Source organism: Boleophthalmus pectinirostris, unplaced genomic scaffold, assembly GCF_026225935.1.
Source record: "Boleophthalmus pectinirostris isolate CB_2022bp ecotype Guang Dong unplaced genomic scaffold, ASM2622593v1 HiC_scaffold_16, whole genome shotgun sequence".
Classification (NCBI taxonomy): domain Eukaryota; kingdom Metazoa; phylum Chordata; class Actinopteri; order Gobiiformes; family Gobiidae; genus Boleophthalmus; species Boleophthalmus pectinirostris.
The window spans coordinates 11,531,463-11,556,328 of NW_026571095.1; the positions used below are offsets into that span (position 1 = coordinate 11,531,463).

The window sequence follows — 24,866 nt, forward strand, 5'->3', positions numbered from 1 at the left end:
CGAGCAAATGAATCCTAATGCTGTGAGGTCAACATATTTATAGCCTGGTGAATCAGGCTATAAATATGCAGATTTGTGTGTTAAATGTGTGAATGAAACAAACCACAGATATATTTTTGATGAGGAAACATTATAACTAATAAAAGAAAGTTAGCATACTACAGGGACATTAAATAGTAATTAACATCACTAAATGACAAACTTAGCAGTAGCAGTATCCCTTCTGTATACAACAGTATCCGTTTGTTTGAAAACCTGTCAGCTCCCTTGTAATGATTATCAAAAGCCCGTGTCTGTTTCTGAGTGTGTCCAGTAGCAGTTTATTCCATGGTCTTTGTTTCTGATCCTTTAAAATCCCACTAAAACCCACATGAGCTCAAACTGAAGAATAGAAATAATTTGAAGGCTAGTCTAACCAATTGACAGTTTGATTGTCACTGATGGTTTGAGTATGTGCCAGTGATCTGTGTGCAGTGGAATTTTGTAATTTGAAAAAAGAAAAAAAAATCTTTGTTCTAAACTTGGCTGCAGATCTGAGGCACTCATTGATACAGCTCTAGTTTTGAAAATAGACCGTCAGCAGCAGCGTGCTCTGAATTCTGCTTGCTCAAAATACATTCACACAGCTGGACCAGGCTTTTATCAGGAAATGGGTCTTATTTTAGGCACAGTTTCTTGGTCAGGTTTCTAAATTTTACTCTCCTGTGTGTGAGCTACGAGATTAGGAACCTCACGTGTGTTACTCATATGTTTTTACCGGTATGTTAGTGTTGAGTTAAAGGTGCACTATGTAACTTTTCTGGAGGAGGGTACGCTCGTTTTCGCAATTTATTCAATGACAGACATTTGTATTGTTTAAAATACCTTGAAACAACATGTATTCCTCCGCAGACTCTCCACAGATCTGATCTGTAATTTTGGCTTATGGTGTTCTGTACTTGTCTCTATAGAAAAAGAAGTTTAATGTCATACTGTGGAACATTCCAGGCAACACAAACATGGAGTCTAGGACAAAAATTTGACAATTCAATGATTTCAGCTTCCTGTTATTTACAACATTTGGAATGAATAAATTGCCGTTATGGATTAAATTCTGTTTGTTTTAATTTATATTTTGTCTCTTATATACACAGTAAGTCGTAAGTGAAATTGTAAATGCAAACTTGCTGTTCATACGATGCTTTTCTTTCTTGGAATTCTGTCATTGTTTAAAAGAGTTTGGCATTGGAAGTACTTTTTACTTCAGCCTAAACCGGGGTCTCCGGCCTGTAGCTCGGGTAGCTATCAGTAGCTCACCAAGGGATTTCTGAATTGTACACATTCATAATTCAAAATTCAAAGTCAGCTTTATTGTCAATTTCTTCACAGGTACTGGACATACAAAGGTATCAAAATTATGTTTCTCTCTGTCCCATGTGTAGACAAGACTGGACAAACATTAAAGTACAGGACAACATTTACCTAGGCAGGCCGGTGCCACCCAGTGCCTACACTCAATTTCATTTCTCTCCAGCGACTAGGTCAGGAATCAAAATACTATAGACGGTTTGCAAAAACAACAGAAGTGCAAGTTCGGGCACCAGCCAATCAGCGAAGAGGCGTATATTCAGTGTTGTCAACGATTCCTGAGATTGAGGATTTAAAGCCAGAACAAAGAAAATGGTTAGTGAATTTGATCAAGAGGAAAGACGTTATTGTCCTTCTTCCTACAGGATTTGGGAAAAGCTTAATATACCTGTTAGCTCCATTAGTTGTGCATTACATACATAACGACCAAATAGCAGCGATTGGTTAAATGATAAAAAGTACCCGCCTACCGTTGAAGGAACAAATTCTAACGCTGCAAGATGAGATGTTTTTTATGAAGTGAAACGAAGTGAAATCATCTGATGAATCAGGCTAGAACATTCAAGGCAAACCAAACATGGAGTCCAGGACAATAAATTAGATAATTCAAGACCTTCCTGTTATTTACAACATTTGTAATGAATTTGGAATGAATGAATTACTGGTATGGATTCAATTTTGTTTGTTTTAATTTATATTTTGTCTCTTATATACAGTAAGTCTCAAGTGAAATTGTAAATGCAAACTTGCTGTTCATACAATGCCTGTCTTTCTTGAAATTTTGTCAGTTTTTAAAAGGGTTAGGCATTATGAGTACTTTTTACTTCAGCTTAAACCAGGGGTCTCCAACCTGTAGCTCGGGAGATGTGAGTAGCTCTCCACCCCCTTACAAGTATCTCGCCAAGGGATTTCTGAATTATACATATTCAAAGTTCAAAGTTCAAAGTCACCTTTATTGTCAATTTCTTCACATGTTCAGAAGACTGGACAAACATTAAAGTACAAGACAACATTTACGTGCACAGACACAACAAATAAGAACATCTCTAATCACTACAGTAACCACAGATAAATAAATTAATCTGAAAACACTAGTGTACAGCAGGTACTGTAAGGCAGTTCAAGTCAGGTCAAGTATTAGCAGCAGTAATAAAAGGCAGTATTGTCTCAAATAACTAAAATTTGTTGAATGAAATGCCTATTATTATTGTAAATCTATCATTTTGATGCCTAACTTTGTGCACTCATAAATAAACACTGATTTATTTTTGATCTAATAGTACCCCATCTAACTCTTGCCATGGCTCTTATGTATACCATATTTCCTGCCATTGCAAAAATGAGTAGCTCTCTGGAAATTTTGTTTTGTAAAGGTAACTCACCTGAGGAAAAATGTTGGAGACCCCTGGCCTAAACCCATTCGGTCATGATCTATGGGGTTGTAGTCTATGTTTGTTTTGTTTGGTAGTGCTGCAAAATGACAGAATAAAAACTACTACTACATTTTATGGACTTTTTCCGATTCAGAAGATATAATATTTAGTTTTAAATTGTGGCAACAGTCCATAGAAACCCAGGGATGGACATTTTTGGTCAGCCTTATTATTTTATTTAATATTTGTATACCAGAAAAGCAATTTATTTTATTTGTTAATATGTTATACACAAACTTCCTAACTTCCCTACAAGTTCAGATTACTTCAATTAAGAATGTTTTATCATAATTTTAGTACATTTCACATGACAAGTAAAATTATCTACCAATGGAAGACTTTTTGTGCTTAAAATGAAATAAAAATATCTTGCTACACTTACGATAAGAAAAACAACAACTTTTTGCACTTAACAAGTAACAAAATCGAAATCTTGCTTGAACAACAACAACAACAACACACTTATTCCATTGGTAGATAAATGGACTTGTCAAGTTGAATCTACTCAAATAAAGTAAAAAGCTCTTAATTTAAGTCATTTTAACTTACCTCTATATTGCTTTTTTGCAGTGTGTATGTTTTTTTTACCATAACCATAACCATTCTCCAGCAGTGTGTGCAACTGTTTCTATCTATCCATCTACCTATGGAAACAAACAGGTTATCTGAAATGTTACATAGTGCACCATATTAGAATCTTTTTAAATATCACCTATAACTTACATTTTATGGTCATATTTACCCAAACATTTCCATTGCAGTCTCTTGGAATCACACGTGCCATGGCAGACTGACAAATGACTAATCTCACCCTGATAATGAATGAGAAACGCCGCCCACTGAATGCGGAAAGGATGCCAAAAGGATGCCCGTGCTGGTGCTAGAGTCTGTGGCAAATCACAAGATGAATGGTATGCACCCATGTTAGCCCGCTCTATGCCAACTGCCAACCTCTCTATGCCAGAGAAGAGTCAGAGAGAGTCATGAAACCGCCAGTGCATATTATACACTCTTCAAATATGTGTTGATGTCCTTCTTTACCAAGTTCCATTGTTCAACTTTCTGAACATTCCACCATTAGGGATACAATATGTAGGCGTTACCATGGTGACACAATGCACACATTAGGAAATACTGTTAAAAAAGTTTTAAGATGATCTGAAAGAAAAAATACAACATGGATTCAAAAAGCGCATTTTCAGGAGCCGGTGTGAGTGTTCATGGTCCTGTTTAGGTGTTTGATTTTCATTAAAAAGGTGAGAGTGACTGACTGAAAAACTGTTGGCTCATGCTAAACAGCTTGTGACTGTAATTTTATGTGTGAGAGACTTGTTTAACAGCAAAATCCATCTCACCTGTTGTAGTTCCAGCTAAATCAGTTCAGATTGTGTTAAAAGAAAGCTCAGATTAAAGTCTAACAACGCCTCAGACAGAACAGAGTGTCAATTGTGAAAGTTAAGTTTAGTTATATCTATTCTCTTTTCTTTTTCACTTCTGCAAAAAAAGATTTAAAAGTATAATAACTTTCAAATGTGTGTAACAGACCGAATCAGAGACACATGACAGGATTATGTAAATTCAAGGTTTAGGTTAAATTAGGCAACACTTCAGTGGTCGGGCCAGGGTTTACACGGGGGCAAAATGATGCATTAGAACCTCAGTTAAAAATGTTTGCGCACTCATTTCAAGCATCTAAAATAATACCATTTCATGGAAGCGTATCATGTTTTATATCCCTTTGAAACTGGAATGCACCTGGGCCTGGCGTAGGAAAGTTGTCCTTTGCATTTGACCCATCCTTCTATGTCACGGAGACAACTGGAACAACATGTCAGTAACATTCGGATATAGGCTTGGTCAGGACTATCTGAAGGATTCAACTGTATCTATGGTGCATGCGTTAGGTCATTGGTTCTCAAACTGTGGTTCAAGTGCTCCTGTTATGTTCCAGATTTTATGTAAGTCAAAAATAATATAGCAATTGTGTAGAGCTTTTTAAGACCTGGTTTAGATCAAGTATCGTTCAGTTTTAGACCTAGTGGTACTCAGAAGGACAAATGTTTTTTTTTAGGTGGTAAAAAGAGAACTTTTTAGGTTATAGCCTACAATACCCTATTTGCCACTGTCCAAAATGAGTGATAGCGATGGCAATTCAAAGCATACATTTTAGTCCTAAGTGAAGCATTATGGCATAGTAGTTTGGTCAGAGCTCACATGCTAAACTCAGCATTATAAAATTAATCTCTGGCTCTCAATTTGTGAATGTCTCTCCCGACACTCTTCACTTTTGCAGTAGTACTCGAGACCAGTTTTGGGCTTGAGACTGGCCTTGAGACTGTTTTTTTGTGGTCTTGGTCTTGTCTCGGACTCAGCAGCGTTTGGACTTGGTCTTTTCTCGGTCTTGAAGGGGCTTGGACTCGGTCTTGTCTCGGTCTTGAAGGGGCTTGGACTCGGTCTTGTCTCGGTCTCGAGGTCTGACACTTGACAAGTGATAAATTGGGGATAGATTTATTAAAAAAAAAAAAAAAAAACATTGATATATATGCGTCAAAATAATAACTGTAAAATACAAATAAATGTCAAAAACTACAAAGATGGTCTCGATTTGGTCTTGATGGGTCGTGGTCCCGGTTTTGTCTCAGTCTTGTCTCAGTCTTGTCTCAGTCTTGTCTCAGTCTTGTCTCAGTCTTGTCTCAGTCTTGGCCTTTAAAAGTCTCGGTCTTGTTTCAGTCTCAAGGTCTGACACTTGACGAGTGATAAAATGAGGATAGATTTATTTAAAAAAAAAAAAAAAACAATGATATATATGTGCCAGAATAACTGTAAAATACAAATAAATGTAAAAAAAAAAAAAAAAAAAAAAAAAAAAAAAAAACACAAAGAGATCTTGATTTGTTCTCTGATCTCGGTTTTGTCTTGATCTCAGCCTTTAAAAGTCTTGGTCTTGTCTATGGTCTCGACCTTCAGAGGTCTTGGTCTTGTCCTGGTCTCGGGACCCTGTAGGTCTTGGTCTCGATTAGTGCAGTCTTGACTACAACACTACTCTTCACTCCCTTTTCATGCTTCTCACTGTCCTGTCTAATAAAAGACCATAAGCCCAAACATCTATAAATAAATAAATAAATAAATAAATAAATAAAAAAGCAGACCTATACTCTTTTATAGTCGGAAAAAATGTGGAATGAAGTCAGTCATAAAACAATGTTATTTCAATTAAAATGATTACGTTTGAAGTTACATTTAACCTCTTGCTTTCGCGTAAAACAGATTCCACTGTTTCTGTTGCTCAGGGTTTTGTGGTAATCCTATTTGGCTGCCCATATATTCAAATAAAACATATTTCCTGTATGTTTTCGGCATGTTCTGGAGACAGTGGGACAGGTCTCCTCTTTATGAAATTAGACGGTGCTCTAATGACGGAAAGATGCCTCATAGGAAACCGGGTAGGCGGACGCTAAAGAACAGTCATTATAGGTGACAGTGCTCCGTCAGACGTGGGAAGCGGTGGCACACGCAGTAGCCTAGTCAGATCGCCTTGACTGTGCGCGGTGAGTAGCTTGAGACCTGTCTTCTTATCTTCACCTCATAATGCGCAGGCGTGATCCTATCTGAGCTCGCAAAAAGCTGCTACCATCTGAACAAGTAGACGTCGTGCGCGCTGCTGCCCAAAACACTCCACGTACGTTTTCCCGCGGGACTGTCTCGTCATTCGGTGAAATATGATTGTTTTGTCTGGGGCTGAGGATCTCGTTTCAACCTGTGGATAGTCTCTGGGCGCTTCTCGGTCCACCGGTCAGCGCGTTTTTGCATGTGGGACAGCTCGCAGTCGCCTCCTCTACGTGCGTCTCGCTGCTTTCGGCTTCCCCCTTTTCCTTCTGAATTTTCCTGAGCCAAGCGAGCAGGTGTTCAGTTTATGAATGGCCCTGACATGGAGGAAATACCGTTTCAGAAAGTCAAAACGAGGCGGAAGAGAAGTCACTGTCCGCCGGGTGTACCCCTAACCACCATCGTGTGCGAGGATGAGTTCGACTGCAAGGAACTCGAATCGTTGTTCCAAAACTACAACCTGAAACTGGAACAAACGTCTACTTTAAAAGCCCTCGCCGTGCTTATCTTCACGTCATTCACTCTGGCCGTGGTGGAGTTGCTATCCGGACCCGCTCTCACCATCTCCAAGGGGTCCCATCCGGTGCACTGCATAATCTTCGCCTCCCTCTTCATCGTAACTAACGTCAAGTACCTGCAAGTCACTCAGCTCCAGCAGATTGTCAACTTGACGCTGCTTTTCGGCTTCACCTTCTCGTTCCTGTGCTGTCCCTTCTCGCTGGGGGCCATGGGAATCGAACCCCCCACCTCCCCGGAGCAGGGCGTGTGGCAGCTCATTCTGGTCACGTTCGTCGCCTATGCCCTGCTCCCCGTGCGGACGCTGCTGGCAGTTCTGTTCGGGATTATGGTCTCCGTGTCGCACCTGATAGTCACCGCCACCTCGGTCACGGTCAAAACGCAGAAAATGTGGAGGACAGTAAGTGCGCACACTCTGTATAAATCTGTGTTTCCATTGGACACTTGACCCCCATTGGTCCAAAAGTGCAAAGTTGTCCCTGGTTTAGCCCTAATTTGGTTCCATTTCAGATAGAAGTCTGGCTGGTGATGGATCAGCAATGGCAGCACAGTTTAAGTTTGTCTAGTATTGAATTTGGCCTTAGATTTTCAGATATTCGGGTTCCAATCCCTTGTCTAACCATTACCAGATGCATCACAGAAAATACCCTGTATTACATTAAAGCAGCACTATGTAACTTTTCCGGTGGAGGGTCTGTCACGTGTTAGAATCTGTCTTGCACAGATTTAGTTGCATCGTTTGTTCAACTAAATGCGTTTTATTGCACAAAAATACCTTGAAAAACATTTGCACTGTGAGCCGAGTCGCCTCTCCACAGATTTTTACCTGTAATTTGGCTTGTATCCGTGAAGCTAGATAAGTTAAACACCTCACTCGGGAGCGTTCCAGTCAGCAAAGCAATACCATCTCCTTGGAGACAAGTAAGCAGGTCAAGGAACCTCCGCTAGTAAAGTTACACATTACACCTTTAAATACATAAAAATAATCATAGCATGTGGATTAAATGTTTTTGTAAATTAAGCCATACAACTTTTATCTTGAATATGGAATAATAAGAGTGAAAATGGAACCAAAATATGACAATAATACTTTAAAAATATGCAGTCAAAAATAGAACTCTATAAGACCAACACAAATAGCAGCTGTTTCGTATGAACTCAGTGACATCAAATCGTCCTGGAGTGGCACGGGAGGCTGCAAAAAGTGACTATATTTAAAGTGCCATGAAGTCGGTCATGTTTTATTCAGTATTGAGAGAAAGGATGCCCCGGTGAAGACAGTCTGGGAAACCCTTGTATTGTATTAAGACTCAGAGTTCAGCACTAAGGACAGCTCCCCGAGGTTACTCTTGATGGGATTTGCACCAGCTTTGATCTCAGTTTTCCAAAGTGTAATTCAGTCACGACTCACTTTGCTTCATAAAACATTCCCGCTCTGGCTCGACTTGGGAAGTTGTGGATTGACTACGGGAGCGAGGGAAGTACTGAAAGAGTTGTGCAGGACAGAGGCAAAGAGTTTAGTTTTCATAAGATTTAGGAAGATCATATAATTTAAACTAGTTTGTAATAAACCAGGACCTAACATGAACTAAACTACGTCCAAACAGTTGTAAAATCAAATCTAAAATCTAAATTAAGGTATAAACAAGGACTAAAGTAGGACTTAGCCTGGACTATCCAAGAACTGAAACTGAATCTGAACAAAGCAAGAAAAGAACTATGACTAAATAAGAACTAAACCAGGTCTTAGGCAAAGTTTGTAAAAATGTAACACCAATTAAGTATACATTAAAGGTGCACTATGTAACTTTTCTGGTGAAGAGTCCACCACCCTCTTGTCTTCATCAAAATGATATTGCTTTACCTGTAATGTTCCACAGTATGGCATTAAACCTAAACATCTAGCATTTACACATTTTTATCACTCAAAATACAAATACAATACAAATACATTGAAAAAGTTTATTACTGTGAGCGGGGTTGCATCTCCACAGATCTAACTTGGCTTGTGGCATCAACTGCTTGTCTCCATGGCGATAGATAATTTTAATGCAATTTTTTAAATGTCATATGCCCTAACTGTTGACCACGTCTGTTTTCAGAGCGACAGTAGGACAGTACATATTTTTATGAGATTAGAACCTACTATCTTCTCAAAGGCGGACGGACACTCAACGCACTGTGCCATTGTTGTTTCGAACTAGTGTTGTAGTATTCGTGACAGGTCTTTGTCTTGGGACTGGTCTCGAAATCGTTTTTTTTTACGATCTTGTCTCGGACTCGACCGTGTCTGGACTCAGTCTTGTCTTGGACTCGACTGCATTTGGACTCAGCCTTGTCGCCGACTCAACTGCATTTGGACTCAGTCTTGTCTTGGATTTGACTGCGTTTGAACTCAGTTTTGTCTTGGACTTGACTGCGTTTGGACTCAGTCTTGTCTCAGACTCGACCGCATTTGGACTCGGTCTTGTTTTGGGTTCAACTGTGTTTGCACTCGGTCTTGTCTTGGACTCGACTGCATTTGGACTCAGTCTTGTCGCCGACTCAACTGCGTTTGGACTCAGTCTTGTCTTGGATTTGACTGCGTTTGAACTCAGTTTTGTCTTGGACTTGACTGCGTTTGGACACAGTCTTGTCTCAGACTCGACCGCATTTGGACTCGGTCTTGTCTTGGGTTCGACCGTGTTTGGACTCAGTCTTGTCTTGGGTTCGACCGTGTTTGGACTCGGTCTTGTCTCAGACTCGACTGCATTTGAACTCAGTCTTGTCTCGGACTCGACTGCGTTTGGACTCAGCCTTGTCTCAGACTCGACTGCATTTGGACTCGGTCTTGTCTCTGACTCGACTGCGTTTGAACTCAGTCTTGTCTTGAACTCGACTGTGTTTGAACTCGGTCTCCTCTCGGTCTTGAAGACGCTTGGACTTGGTCTTATGTCGGTCTCGAGGTCTGACACTTGACGAGTGATAAAATGGAGATAGATTTATAAAAACTTTGATATATATGTCCAAAAATAACTGTAAAATACAGTCGAAAATTACAAAAATGTTCTCGATTTGGTCTCGACAGGTCTCGGTCTGGTCTTTGTTTCGGCCTTTAAAAGTCTCGGTCTTGTCTACAACTCAACTACAACACTATTTCAAACTTATTTATGAATGCATGCATGTATTTATTTATTTCAGGGACAGTGCACATTAATAAATTGGTCTGTTACTATGACAAAATTAGCTGATAAGGATGATTTTTTTCATCAGTAGTCCCATGAAATGTAACTGTATACAACTGCACAGTAGTCAAATAGTCAAAAATATTTTCACTATTTACACAACATCTTTGAGACATACATAAAAAAAAAAACTCCACAGGCGCCCATGGTCTGTAAGGATGTGACATTCCCAGAGGAGACAAGGGAACCGGAGTGACGTTCGTTGCTAGCACCAAAAGTAGGCCAAGTTCGCGGGGCACCTTTTAACCATGCATTTACTTCCCATTTACAAAAAGAGGACAGAGCCAAGCGTGTATTTTGGAGCTCCAGCATGTTTGTGTGTCCGTCTGCACGTTTATATATCTGGCAAACACATCAGGCGCTGGGAAAAAAAGATCCATCACACCATCGGAAAACCTCAAGGGTAATACCGTGTTTCTGTCCAACATGAAAGATTGTGCATTTCACCGTATAGTCAGGAATTGCAATCTGACCAGCAGTGATGGAACGTAACAAAGTAAAAGTAAAAGTAGTTATGTACTCTACTTAAAGGTGCATCGTGTAACTTTTCTGGTAGAGGGTCCGTTAAATGCTTTTCTCCATGGAGACGTTATTGCTTGGTCTGAGATGTTTCACAGTATGGTATTAAACCCTTTTATCATCATGGAGAGCAAACCAGACCAAGATATAAGTCAGATCTGTAAAGAGGCAACCCCACTCACAGTCAGAATGCATGTTTTTTTTTTTTTTTTAGGTGTTTTAGAGCTATAAAATCACCTGCAATTGAAAGAATCTTGAAAAGGTAGAGCTATTTAATGTCAAACTGTGGAATATTTCTGGCAGAGCAATGACATCTCCGTAGAAACAAGCAGGTGATGGACAAAAATTTATATAGTGCACATTTCTGTATACATTTTAGGTATCTTCACTTTATTTAAGTACATTTTATATACTTTTTACTTTTACTTCACTACATTTGAGAGCAGGTATCTGTACTTTCTTCATATTTTTTAACAGGTCATAAAAGTAATAGTATTTATTGTTGTGTGAGACCCACAAGGGGCTGAGGCTGAGAGGTTTATTTTTTAACATGTTCACAATTAGGGAAAACAAAAATATATAAATAGAAACTGCTAGAAAAAATAAAATAAATAAATTCAATTATTTCTATAGATCAAAATGAAACACAAATCTTTATCAAAATCAATATATTTCACACTTTATTAGATCTCAAAATCTGTGCAAAAATACTTTTACTTAATTTATATTATTAGGTTCTTTTTTTTAGTTTGAAAAAAAGAACCTAATGACATAAATTATCAGAAGAACCTCACTGGACTATTATGCTCAAGTCATGGACAACAGTGTGTCAAGGAATTCCGAAAATTAGAACAACTGGAATCAAAAAGGGCATGTATCCGGAACCATCTCCAATTCAACTTGCATTGCCGGGACGAGGGAATCATACCAAAGGGCCTGGACCTCAAGAATCCAATCCCAACCCAGAACGGGGAGAAAATTGTAAAAAGAGAACGCCTTGCACTGCTACTCTTGATTTGAAAAAAGAACTTAATAACATAGATGCTTTAATACTTTTACTTAAGTAGATTTTTTCATGTGATACTTGCTCCAGTATGTCCTATATTACACAAAACTGACTCTAGTGAGCTTTAAGCCATGTTATAATGCTGTTACTTCATCAAAAACATATCTGGAGTTGTGTTTTGTTTCACTCTCGTATGTTTGACCCCTAGTCTGTCTACATCTTTACATCTTTAAAGCTTAAAATGCTCTGTTTGCGATGCCATGAAGCTGTAGTTTTCAATTTAACATCCATTACAGTGTTGAAGTTATCCAAATGATTCTAGTGAAGGTGTGTAGAGTACTTCCTGTATTACCATATGACATCAGAAGGTGGAACAGTGTTTTCTGTTTGAGAGAAGAGGAAACAACATTATAACAGATTAGGTAACAGTGTCATATGGGCCCTTTAAGTAACAACATTGAGTACTTGTTCCACCACCGCTGATGAGTCTAGCCACGTCATGATTCATTTGTATTACTCTGTTTTCCGTGTATGTTTGTGGCTATATGAGATACCTGCCATAGTGAAGGACGGTAACGCTAGACCACAGATAATCCATTAAGCTTAGAGATGAGCTGAGTGGCATGACCTGGTGTACTGCGGGCGTGCACTAACCACCCGCAGGGCTGCTAGGCGCTCGGCCTGTGCTAGCTTTAGCTTCCTGCGTGGTTCAATAATATATCTCATTACTGTAACAACATAGAGACAGGAATATAGCCAAACCACACTCGGTCATAGTGTCATCAGGTGCAGTATTTGCCTATAATAGAACATCGGTGTGGGACTTGGATGTCTTGGGAAATACAGGGCTGGAAGTTCAATTGTTGCCACCTGAAAAGCAAAATTGAGTGTGAGCACCTCTATATGTGATTCTTTACCTTAGCTTCACTGTACATAAGTGAAAATGTGAAAATGTTATGACCAGATGGCTTTTATTTAGTTGTTAGGAAACTACATTTTGTAAAAAGGAAACAAGATCTCCTTGCGTGGAATCCAGGATACACACTTCTTCAATACTTATCGAAGATGTGAGATGTGATGATGATGATGATGATGATTTGGTGAATCTCCCTATTTTAAGATGGTTTTGATTGACAGGTGGACTAACCAATCAGGGACACGCATGGTCTGAACATACCGAAAAAACAAAGGAAGAAAATATCACAAGGGGCCGAAAGAAAATCTCTCTGAATCAGAGAGCGAAACACATACAGAGGAGCGCATGGGGACCAGACTGATATCAATCTCTATAAAAAATACAGAGAGATGTCATTCTGGATTTGTCAGCCAAAAGAGCTCCGAAAAGATAGCGGGCTCCCAGCAGAAAAGTTACACAAATAATAGCTTGAGCGTCCCCCTGGCTTGAAAATCCCAGCACTGTGATGTATGGAGTTAGAAAATCAGCATTCTATATCATGATAAAATGAAATGTGAATGTAGCCAGACCAAATGTTGATCCTTGTTTGTCATTTTACTAATCTTTCTAAAGCGGCACACACTTTTTGAGTACGTAATATCAATATAATCCTCATTTGCTTGCATAAGTTTACTATGAAATTGTATTTTAAATATTTTTTTCTTGTTCCCCATGTCCTATTATCTATTAGATTCATCAGCCGGTATTACTTCGTACAAACTGTCTGAATTGCAGCATTAGAATTTGTTTGCTCGACGATAGGCAGGTCTTTTTTTTTCATTTAACCAATCGCTGCTGTTTGGTCTTCCCAAAGCTTTTCCCAAATCCTGTAGGAAGAAGGGCAATAACGGCTTTCCCCTTGATAAAATTCACCAAACATTCTCTTTATTCTGGCTTTAAATACCAGAGCTTGAGAATCGTTGCTCATTGTTGATTGGCTCGTGCCCGAACTCGCACTTCCGGGGTTCTTGTAAACCGTCTAGTATACTCTGATTCCTGACCTAGTCGCTGAAGAGAAATTAAATTGAGCAGAGGCACTAGGTGGTGCCAGCCTGGCTAATGTCCTACAGCATAGCTGTTGATTTGGGAAGAAATATTAATTATTTCTTTACCTGCTTGCCATGAATATAATTTGTAAGCAGCGCATCACAAGAAACTTAGAAAGCTACAGAATTTGCTCAAAAATCATTCAGAATCACTTTTCGGAGGGTTTTAATTATGTATTTCATTGAAATAAAGATAAAATCCTAAAATAGTTGTGGCACACTTATTGAAAACACAGGAGTTTCTGAGACAGTTTACCTCACTTGTGGAGTATTTATGTGTGTTCGAGACCACATCATTTTTGCATGACACATTTGTATGTATGAACAAATGTGTTGAGAAATATTGTAACTTATGTGTGAAATGAATACAAAATATATATCATGATTTTTAAAAATTATTTTATTTATATGTATACAGATGAACTAACTTTCATAAATTCAGGGGGACTTTCCATCTTGGGGACCTTCCAGCCATGGAGACTTTCCAGCTGATTCCCCATTATACAGTGCACCTTTAACAAATAATTTCATAAAGAAAAAGAAAATCTAGATTTGTTTTTACAAGAGATTGTAATATATCTCATGCCATATTGTTTTTAAAGTCATCCTCCTGTTCCTAAAGACAGTAGAAGAATCATTTGCAACACAATACTGTCCATAATATGACTACAGACCTGCCAATCTAAGTAATGCGTTTATAGAGCTCCCTTAGCTGAAAGATGAGCTGTTGTATATGATGTGGGTAGTCTTGTTAACAGTCACCTCACCAGCACTAACCTACAGTGCAGCTCGCCTCCATATTATTTATCATTCTCTCTGAAGCCTTGACAAGACGTCTTTAAAACCAGTGGGAAGGGAGTGAACTATTGATCACAGGATCCAATTGAAGAACACATGTATTACACACTGTGGACTAGGGGCTACATCAGTCAGCGGCAGGGCTTTGGCATTTTTATGACTATATTGGTGGATTTGAGATTCCACAGTGTGATATTCTCTGATAGAAACAGGAGCCAGTATTGCTCTTCTGTCTTATGACATATCCGAAATGAAAAGCAAATCACATTAATAAAACCACCTCACTTTAAAGGAGACTTATTATGCAAAATCATCTTTTTAGAGCTTTTGACCGTGTTATAACTCTTTCCCCTTCTCATTTCCCCACTCGAAGTTGTATTTAGAGTGATTCATGCATGTTTGAGCAATCTTCATTCCCCTGCATATCCACACTGGAAGAATCTTTATTTAATCATTTGAATTGAATTTTTCTATTGAGCCTCAAAACCTTTAAAAAAACAGTATTATGCAGAATTTACTTTTGAGTTTTTAACCATGTTGTACTGTCATCAAAAACATACCTGGAGTTGTATTTTTACTTCATTCGCGCTTGTTTCATTGTTCCATTAGTCCAGAGTGACTTTCTCTGAGCACTTAAAAATGCACAGTTTACATTTTGCCAGTTTAATTGCGTCACAGATAAAACTCTGAACTTCTCCTGCACAGTTTTTAAGCCCATAAACTCACTGGACTCCTTCTACGGTCAACAAACGCATGGCTCTCTTAGCTGAGCATTCAAGGAAGAGAAGGACTTTGTTTATTTTTATATTGTTAATTTCCATTGCTGACAGCAGAAGGAACTCCATTGCCTAAGTGCCTCACTGGAAATGGAGGTGTAGTTTATAAAGTGTAATTTCCAAAGTTCGAAAATGTGAAATACTTATCCAAAGGTGACAAAAGCTTGGTTAAAGGAAATTAGAGTCACAAGATTGCATAATAGGCTGTTTTCTTTAAATCTAAAACAGAAATGACTTTTTACTGAGCATATGGTCCAAAATGCCTTGCCACATGTCACCAAACTTTGAGTAGGACACATCGTGCAGTCCATGTGTGTCTCCAAGCTCAGTGAGGCCAAACAGTCCTTCTCTTTTCAGCGGCTGCAAGGTTCAAAGAAGTCATAGCTCCTCGTGATGGATGAACCTAGAGCACAAAAATGCAACTGTTTAAATGTTACTGATCCAAAAATAGAAATATGTTCTCTCACTTTTTAGGCCTTCATAAAAACTGTGTTAAGAAATTGGTGCGAAATCAGAAGGGTACAAGTACAGTTAAAATTAGACGATGTTCATTAATTATGTACTGAATGACAGATGGAATGTATTGCTTCGTTAGTGCATGGAGACACGGCCATTTTCAGAGCAGGATATTACTGTGCATAAAATAAAGATATGATAACGGCATTCGTTATTCAAAGGCAAAATATAAACAATTGTTAGTTATTTATTTGATTGTTTATAATTTAATTGTCTTGGTCATAGGCTCCAATTTACACAAAAACTGTCATCCCTCTCTCAATACCTGCTGCAATGAGCCTCGTCATTTTGGTCCTAAAATGTTTGTATTAAACTGCTTTACATGATCCTGGTATTTCTATTTTGATGTTTTGTCTCTCAATTCCTATTCCTAATATGGAACTCTGCTCCAAATTCTCCCCTATAACTGCTAGCCTCATCAGCTTAATTTGACCTTAGTCCACTTTATACAGCTTTATACCGTCTATAGGTAAAACCCACACAGGTTTCACGTTGTACAGCTCTACAGTGAGGACTGTACATGACCAATATCTGTGCCCCATTTGTTTTTGTTTGTTTGTTTTAGCTCTATATGGGGTTTTTAATCAATAAATCAATATCACTTTATTTATCCCAGAGGGGCCGTTTAAGCACATTGAGCAGTTAAATACAATAATAATAGAAAGGCTCAAACTAAATGGGCTTTCTTGGGCTCTACGAGGCATGATTAACCAAAACAAACAATACACAAACATTTTATTTTATACATAAAAAAAAGAGAAGTATTCACACATTGATTAGTGACCACAGTAGCAATGGTACAACGAGGGATTATTTGTCTTTTCTTTTTGCCTGAGTGACTGGGGCTGACAGCTCTGTGCTCCCTCACTCACCGCACTAACTGACAGCGCAACAAACAACTGTTCAGAAAATATCAGTCCACTGATCTCCTCCTTTATCTGCTTCATACATTCATAATGAAATACCATATATTTTGAATTATGATATGTTTGATTTGGTGTGTTTGGAATGCTCCACAGTATAGCTTTTATCTATTGAGTGAATTACAGGTGTTGTTATAGATAACGCTGATGTCGGCCTGTCTCCATGGAGGTAGTTAGATAAGTTTATTGCCATACTGTGGAATATTCCAAGCAAAACAACAACGCCATAATGGAGAAAATTTACACAGTGCCCCTTTAAATCACAGTGGACAACATGAACGCTGTCCCACAACTCAAGTGAAGTCTTTAATTACAGTAGCTTAGTAACATTAAAAATGGAACAGTTCATTTTAACAGTTTTGCAGCAGTCCCACTAGGTTTTACTAGTTTAAAAACACATTTCTCAACTTCCAGGGGCCAGAAAGCTGTTTTGCATCTACAGTAATTTTAACAGCGGCTAGAATACTAACAGCGCACCAGCATTGGGCAGTGATCTCATGTTTACCCTAAGAGCTGCCTTTACAGTATATAGTTTTTAGGCCTGTCGCAGTTTTGAAGTGCGATATATTTCTGAAGTGAATATAGACAATAAACAATACTGACACATTAACCGAAGAGAAGATTTAAACCAGAAAAAAATATTCTAAATCTACAATATTATGAAAAAATGATGAGCTGCAATAAATATACAGCAGAATCAAACACTTTACTACTTAGTTTTCATCTGTAATCAGTCCTTTTATGGTTTAAATCTCATCAAATAGTCAAAAAAAAAAACAAAAAAAACAGAAATTTCCCAATAGTGCAACAGAAATGTACACACAATAAATACTGACCCCCAAAAATATTGTACCAGCTTTCATATATTGAAAGCTGATATCGTAATTATCTTGACAGGTATAGTACTGGGGCAAAACATAAACTACTCCATACTATATTGCATGTAAAAATAGCATCTCACTGTGTACACTGTCTTTCTCTGTGCAGCTGGTGGCAAACACGGTGCTCTTCACCAGTGTAAACCTGTCCGGGCTGTTTGTGCGCGTCCTGACTGAGCGCGCCCAGAGAAAGGCCTTCCTGCAGGCCCGCAACTGTATCGAGGAGAGACTGCGTATGGAGGACGAGAACGAGAAGCAGGTAGGGCTCAGGCGCTGGGGTAAAATTAGACTAGACACCCCCCTCCGATCCCAGCATGAGTCACCAAGCTTTATGTATTTCTGTCACATTTCTCGTACACTTTGGGGTTAGCGAGCCCCGCACCATCGCTATCACGTTGTGTTATGATAAGTTTTTAATGCAAAGGGGAAATGTGGGTAATCTTTCTGTATTTGGCTGGCTGATTTATTTGAATGTGATAGTGTTCTAGATAGGAATAATTCAAAGTGTTCTAAAGTTTGTATTTTGTAGTGGGAGGAAATTGATAGAACGAAAAAGAAAAAGTACATTACATAGTTAACTAGGTTCAAAATTAGGGATGGACGATATGGGTGCTATTATTGGTCTTGGTGATATTAAAGGGTTTCTCCAGATATCAGTCCAGTATTGAAAATGTAGCACACTTTTGGCACCAATATTTTTATTTTTTATTTTTTACTAACCCTCCCCAGGCTCTATGTGCCCCTGTATGCTTCAGTTGTGTCTTTGTAAATAATCTATTAAGTTAAAATTAAACTTAAGAAGATCAATTTGTGAACCTTAAGAGATTTTTAAAAAAAAAAAAAAAAAGTCAAAAGTTGTTATTGGCCACAGCAGCGATACCAGTAACAGATATAGGTCAGGACTAAGAGCAGCCATATTGTACCATCCCAGTTCAGAATTATTCTAAAAAATATTCATACCCTCTGGTTTTGCCAACACCTTCCCCATCACTTTGTTTCATGATAAGTTTTCAGTGCAAAGGCAAAAGAGGAGAAGTCACTTATCTTTTTGTATTTGTCATGCTGCTTTATTCACGCACACACAGGAGCGCCTGCTAATGAGCCTGTTGCCCAGAAACGTCGCTATGGAGATGAAAGAGGATTTCCTGAAGCCCCCAGAAAGGATCTTTCACAAAATCTACATCCAGCGCCACGACAACGTCAGGTAGCATCACACACGCACACAGCTGTGACACTGAACCTGACTCCCATTTGCATTGCAGCTTGTCTCTCCTATAGATTCTGCTCACAGCCATTCTACAACACCAGGGTTTTAGCAGAAAAGGGCCCAGACACGATTAACCAAATGTGTCCTAAAGCTTTGGAGACTGTTGTGACATGAGGGCTGTGCAATTTGGGAAAAATATTTTATTGGGATTATTCTGACGAGCATTGGGATTGTGATTAGATTTGAGATTTATGTTTTAATAACAGGATTCAGTTCAAAGTTCAGATTTTAAACATGTCCAAAAAAATAAATATGAAATATGAACCGACAAATGAATACTACTAATTCTACTTTGGGACATGTTTGTACAGAGCTAAGCTACAGGGTTAGCAGTTTATACAGAATAACACATGGTTTTGTTGTTTGCAGAGGCGGCACTACCATTAGGCAAAAGTGGGCAGTTGCCTAGGCCCCCCAAACTGGAGGGGCCCCCAACCAAATGCCCTCAGTCCAACTAATGACCTCAGAGCAATTTGATTTTCTTTCAATATGACATTAAATGAGAGTAGTTTACTTTTAAACAATAATCATAAGAAAAATAATAACAATCATATGTAATGGTTGTAAACAAAAATATAATTGTACTAACAAAAAAATAAAACTACTTTTAGTTCTGGTTATCTAGTAAGATACCGAACTAATAAGACAAGTTTCCAATCCACCATAATTCACATAAATAGAGATGTGCATGTCTCAAGAACAGTGGGGAAAACAGACAATAAATATATATTTATTAAAACAAACAAAACAAAACAAAAAACAAAAAACAAAACTGTGCATTATAGTAAAGGCCCCAAACTCAAGTTTGCCAAATTGCTAACTCCGCCACTGGTTGTTTGTGGAGGAAATGATGGTACTTAAAAAATTGTAGCCTTTATGATTTGGTCCAGATTGTGTCCATTCAAACTGCATTTCCATTTCACCTGTGATTAATCGCATAAATAGTTTTGTTTTTATTAGACTTAGACTTTATTGATCCACTAGGGAAATTATTTGGACACAGTAGCTCACACATCACAATATAATATAATAACAAAGAGCAAAAAAAAATGAACGGTAATAATACATTTTAAATAAGTAGCAAAAAAGATCGCAAGAGACAGGTGTCAAATATTATTGTATTTATTTGAATCATAATGCTTATAAAATGTACGAGTGTGTCTTGCCCAGGGCACGTTTCAAAAATCATGAGGCTCTTCTGGTTAAATTGTAAATACTCTGGTCATTGGAATCACTCAGTATAAGTACAATAAAGTGCCACTAAATGTGTAATAGCAGCACACGAGACGTACACAGAGACTAGACGTACACAGAGAGACAGATCTCCACTCTCTTACTATAAGTGTTTGCTACTAATATTTAAAGGCGCTGTAACTAAATTTTCCTGCCTTACAAAACTGAAGAAAGAACTATTGATTTTAAACAGTTCGAAGTCATCCAAAGTTACTCCTCACTTACCTTATACATTCCTAGCATACTAATTATTCACCTTGATGACTTTATGGCTTTTCTTAACTCTCAGACCAGTGCAGAATTTTGCTGTGACAGCAACACTAACAGCAACTAAGATAATAATGTGCATTTCCTGATTATCGGACAATAAAATGCTTTGTAAGAAGATTCAGAGAGCATGGAGCAGACTTATTTTGACCTCAGGAGCTGCTCATACATTATATCTGTACTGGGCGAGATGGCAGATGTGAAACCCTCCCCCCTGTCCTCATCTGGCCTTTGTTCAAGCTCACCTCCTGTAAGTTCCATTAAAAAAGAAATAAAACTGAAATTTTGAATGTGATATTTGTGCAGCCTTAATTCGTACTAAACAAGCATTATATCATTTTCAAATCAAACTGGCTGCACATTCAAAGCTAATTCCACAGTGACATCCCTCTGACCCTCTACTCGTTTTCTCTGCCCTCTCTCCTGCATGTGTCCGCAGTCTGTCAGGGTTTGTACAGTGGAAGGAGAGGCAGATTAGAGTCCGTATGGTGGAGGTGGAGAGAGATCCTGGGCCCTTACGCAACATCCTGGGTTCCTGCCAGGCTTCAGCTGTTTAAGGGTCAAAGTGGTGTGACTTAGGATCACCAGCTTTTCCTGGAGGTTAACATCTTCGCAATTCCTCTTGACAGTTGGGTAGTTTTGTTTTATTGTCCAATTCCAAAAACATAAAGTCAACAAAAGGAAAATACAAGTCTTTAAAAGTTATTTTCAGTGGAAAGTGTCCACTGTTGGTGTGCTATTTTACTTAAAGTTTAATACCATACTGTGGAACATTCCGGGTAAAGCAGTAACATAACCAGAAAAGTTACACAGTGAATCTATAGGGTATGGTAACACATTTAGTAACATATTTAGATTACAATGTTACCGTTTATGATTTGTAATTGCTATAGACCAAAAGCTTATGGGCTGAGCGTTGCACAGAATCTTACAGCCTTAAGGAGTGTTCGAAGAGTTCAGGAGAGATTGCAAGATTACTCAAACATGTAAAACCACTTCAGGCATGTTTTTTGATGAGGGACCAATGTCGTATCATGGTAGAAAGCTCAAAAAAGTCAATTTTGCATAATACCCTCACTTTAATGAACCATAACTTCTCTAACTTTCAAAAAGACGTAACAGCATAACTGTTCTTGATCTGGCCCTCTTCATTGACCCCTGTTATCTGAATATTTGGATAAGCCGCTGTCTCTCTCTTTCTTTCTCTCTTTGTCTCTCCTCACCTCTAACTGCTCGCTCATGTGCCCCCTGCATATGGAGAGGGAGAGATCGAGGAGCACTGTTTGCTTAGCCGCGGGATTAAGTTGCTGCCGGGGATTAAATGCAATGGAGAATACGCTGAGATTACGTAACAGTGGAGAGTGTTGGTTAAATATGGACACATCTCCACCAAACGTAAATAAATGACGTGTTTCAGTGTGATGGGGCTACAAAATTAGCAATCAAATCTGAATCACTATTTGAATGGATGAAATTAGCAAATCACACAGGCTACCATTTTTGAATGACTACAATTTCCTCCACAAACAAAATATCCTGTATTATTCTGCATAAAAAAGGATAACCCTGTTGTTCTGAAATCTGATTCTTGTCAGTTCATATTTTGTTTTTTTTGTCATTTCATCTGGACATGTTTAAAATGTGTACATGGAACTATTATTAAAATAATTGTCAGAACTTGTTAAATGAAATACTTTCCCCAAATAGTTCAGCCCTAGTTTATGATCCTAAATGCTAATCCTCAAGTGATTAATCCAAATTTATAATTAGTAGAGTAGAAGTAATTGTGATTGTACTTGATAGCAGCTGAATTTAAAATGAAGGGTTTAATAATAATAATACATTTTATTTATTAGGCGCCTTTCTGGACACTCAAGGTCGCCTTACAACAACATAAACAAGTTAAATACTATTAAAACATAAAGTTAAAAGTATACAATTAAAGCGGGACAGTATTTTAATTGATTGATTGTATTTAATTGACCTCCAATTATAGTTTACAGTTGCAACAGTATACACAAAGAAGAATAGTACAAGAATAGTAGAGTACAATAATAGCTGCAGTAATAGAAGAAATTGTACAAGTAAAAAATGATTGTAATAACACTTACTACTAGGGATGTAACAATAACGAAATATCGTGATATCATATTGTCAAAGTTCTCACAATAATATCATGGACCATTACAATATATCCAATTACAAGTCTCTTTGCTTAAATTAAGAGTTTTGTTGCAGCAATAGCTAAAAAAAAAACACAGAGGGAACTACATAGACCATGATCCTTTGCTCCATTTCAGTGCAGATGACAAGAAGAAATCATAGTTCTAAGCACTTTTAAGTCTTAGTTCTTCGGATTATTCACAGTTTTGTTAACCTCCACAAAATATCGCAATAAATATCTTACCGTTACATCTCTAATCATGAGCCTCCCCACCATATTGTGAGTTTTCCCACAATATCACAATAAATATCATACCACGAGATTCATACTGTGATGAAATCATATCGTGAGACTTGGATATCATTACACCCCTACTTACTACCTATACTTTTACGGCTACTTTGATATCTCATCAAAAACAATACTTCCTTCTGCTACTCCAACGTATTTTAGCTTTTTACATTTTAAGTTACTTCTCCTACTACTTGAACTACAACTAGAACTAATAATCAAAATAACAGAGCCATTGTTAGTACTATAGTAGAAGTAGTAGAGGCAATAGTGTGGATGACATGTGGAATAGGCAAGAAGTACGGCTACAACCAATACTTTTACTATTACTACAGCTATTATTGTTGTCTTTCTAGGGTGTAGTACTAGGAATTAAGTAGCACTTTGGCATACTGTAAAGTTTTTAAAGTGCTTTATAAATAAAGCTGGTATGGTATGGTAGTAGCAGCAGCAACAATTACAGTAGGCTATAGTATGCCATAGGGTTAGACATTCAGTGCTAGTAATTGTAGTATTAATAGCACCAGTAATCTATTTGATGTAGGTTTTACAGTGAAATCCACCCTAAATGTTTTGTATATTTATTTGGGCCATATCAGAAATATAGAATTATATAAGATTAGAAATTACAGTGGCCTATTGAGTCCTTTTGCGTATAATAGCTTTTAAATTGATGAATAATGAGCAAACTGTGACCGATTGCACTGTGCTTTCACATTCCAATATTAGACCATCATTTCACACGTACTCCAGAACACGGACATTTGTTTCACAATTTACAACCCTGCAAAATCTTTCATATCAACCCATGTGTTAGGGAATGGTATTATTTGTTTTGAATCTCACTATTATTAACAAATACCCAAGACTTAGCATTAGACAAACTTTATTGATCCAGGCAAATTACTTGGACACAGTAGCTCACACATCACAAAATAATAACAACAAGAAAAATATAAATGGTAATACCAAATTATAAATAAGTAGCAAAAATAGCAAGAGACAAGTGTCAAAAAAGGCATAGTTATATAAATGTATAACAAGATACAAAATCTACTTCCATTGTGCTTCATTACATAGGACCTCATCTGTTTCACTTTTTGTCATATATTCTCTTGACTTACAACTTTTTAGTAGTTGCAACATGGAAAAATGGTACTAGTATCACATTTGTTGTAGTATATCTAGTAGAAGTATTTGCAGTATTGTAGACCAGATTGTAACATGCAAAAATACTATGAATATGTTTTAAGTTATTACCAATATCTGTCTGATATTTGTCATGCTGTTGTGGCTGGTAAACATTGCGTAACTTTTCATATGGTTTATTTTCTTGGAGATCTATTTGAGATGTTCCACAATAGCATTAAACGTATGTGTTTTTTATGTCTTAAAAAACATGAACACAGTTGCCTCTACACAGATCTGACATGTAACTTTGCTTGGAGGTGTCTTTTTTTCCTCCATGGAGATAGATACGTTTAATACAAGACTGTGAAGCATTCTGAACAAAGCAACTTCTCCATGGAGCCGAGGAGGTAACGCACTCTCCACCAGAAAAATTACACAGTGCACCTTTAAGTTAAAGTGAAGTTTACAAATTAACTTATTGCTTTTGTCAAAATAATGGGACATGAATTCATATTTTTACTCATTCATCTGTTCAAGAAGACAAATCTGACGACAAACAGGGAATGACACATGGTCACACAGAGACTGGGACAGTGCAGAAATATCTGTGCCAAATATCGGCTGGAATGAAGATCAGCTCCTCCAAATCCGAGACCATGGTTCTCGACCGGAAAAAGTTGGCTTGCCCTCTGCAGGTGGGTGGAGAGTCCCTGCCTCAAGTGGAGGAGTTCAGGTGTTGTTCACGAGTGAGGGGAGAATAGAGCTTGAGATTAATATGCAGGTCGATGCAGTGTCTGCAGTGATGCGGTCACTGTCAAAATTAGTTTCCTCCGCAGGGTGGCTGGATGCTCCCTCAGACATGGGAGGAACTCAGAGTAGAGCCGCTGCTCCTCCACATCGACAGGAGCCAGCTGGCTTGGGCATCTGTTCTGGATGCCTCCTGGGCGCCTCACTTGGGAGATGTTGTGGG

At 38.1% G+C, this 24,866-nt stretch overlaps 1 protein-coding gene across 1 annotated transcript in view; it reads left to right on the plus strand.

The window, feature by feature from the left end:
- The first annotated feature begins 6,480 nt into the window (after positions 1-6,480).
- Positions 6,481-24,866, plus strand: part of LOC110159474 (adenylate cyclase type 1) — a 72,413-nt gene continuing 54,027 nt past the window's right edge. Inside the window, exons 1-3 of the mRNA XM_020924035.2 lie at positions 6,481-7,302; positions 17,653-17,802; positions 18,629-18,747. Of these exons, the coding sequence (XP_020779694.1) occupies positions 6,694-7,302; positions 17,653-17,802; positions 18,629-18,747 (878 nt within the window). The 5' untranslated portion in view covers positions 6,481-6,693. The remainder of the gene's footprint in view (positions 7,303-17,652; positions 17,803-18,628; positions 18,748-24,866) is intronic.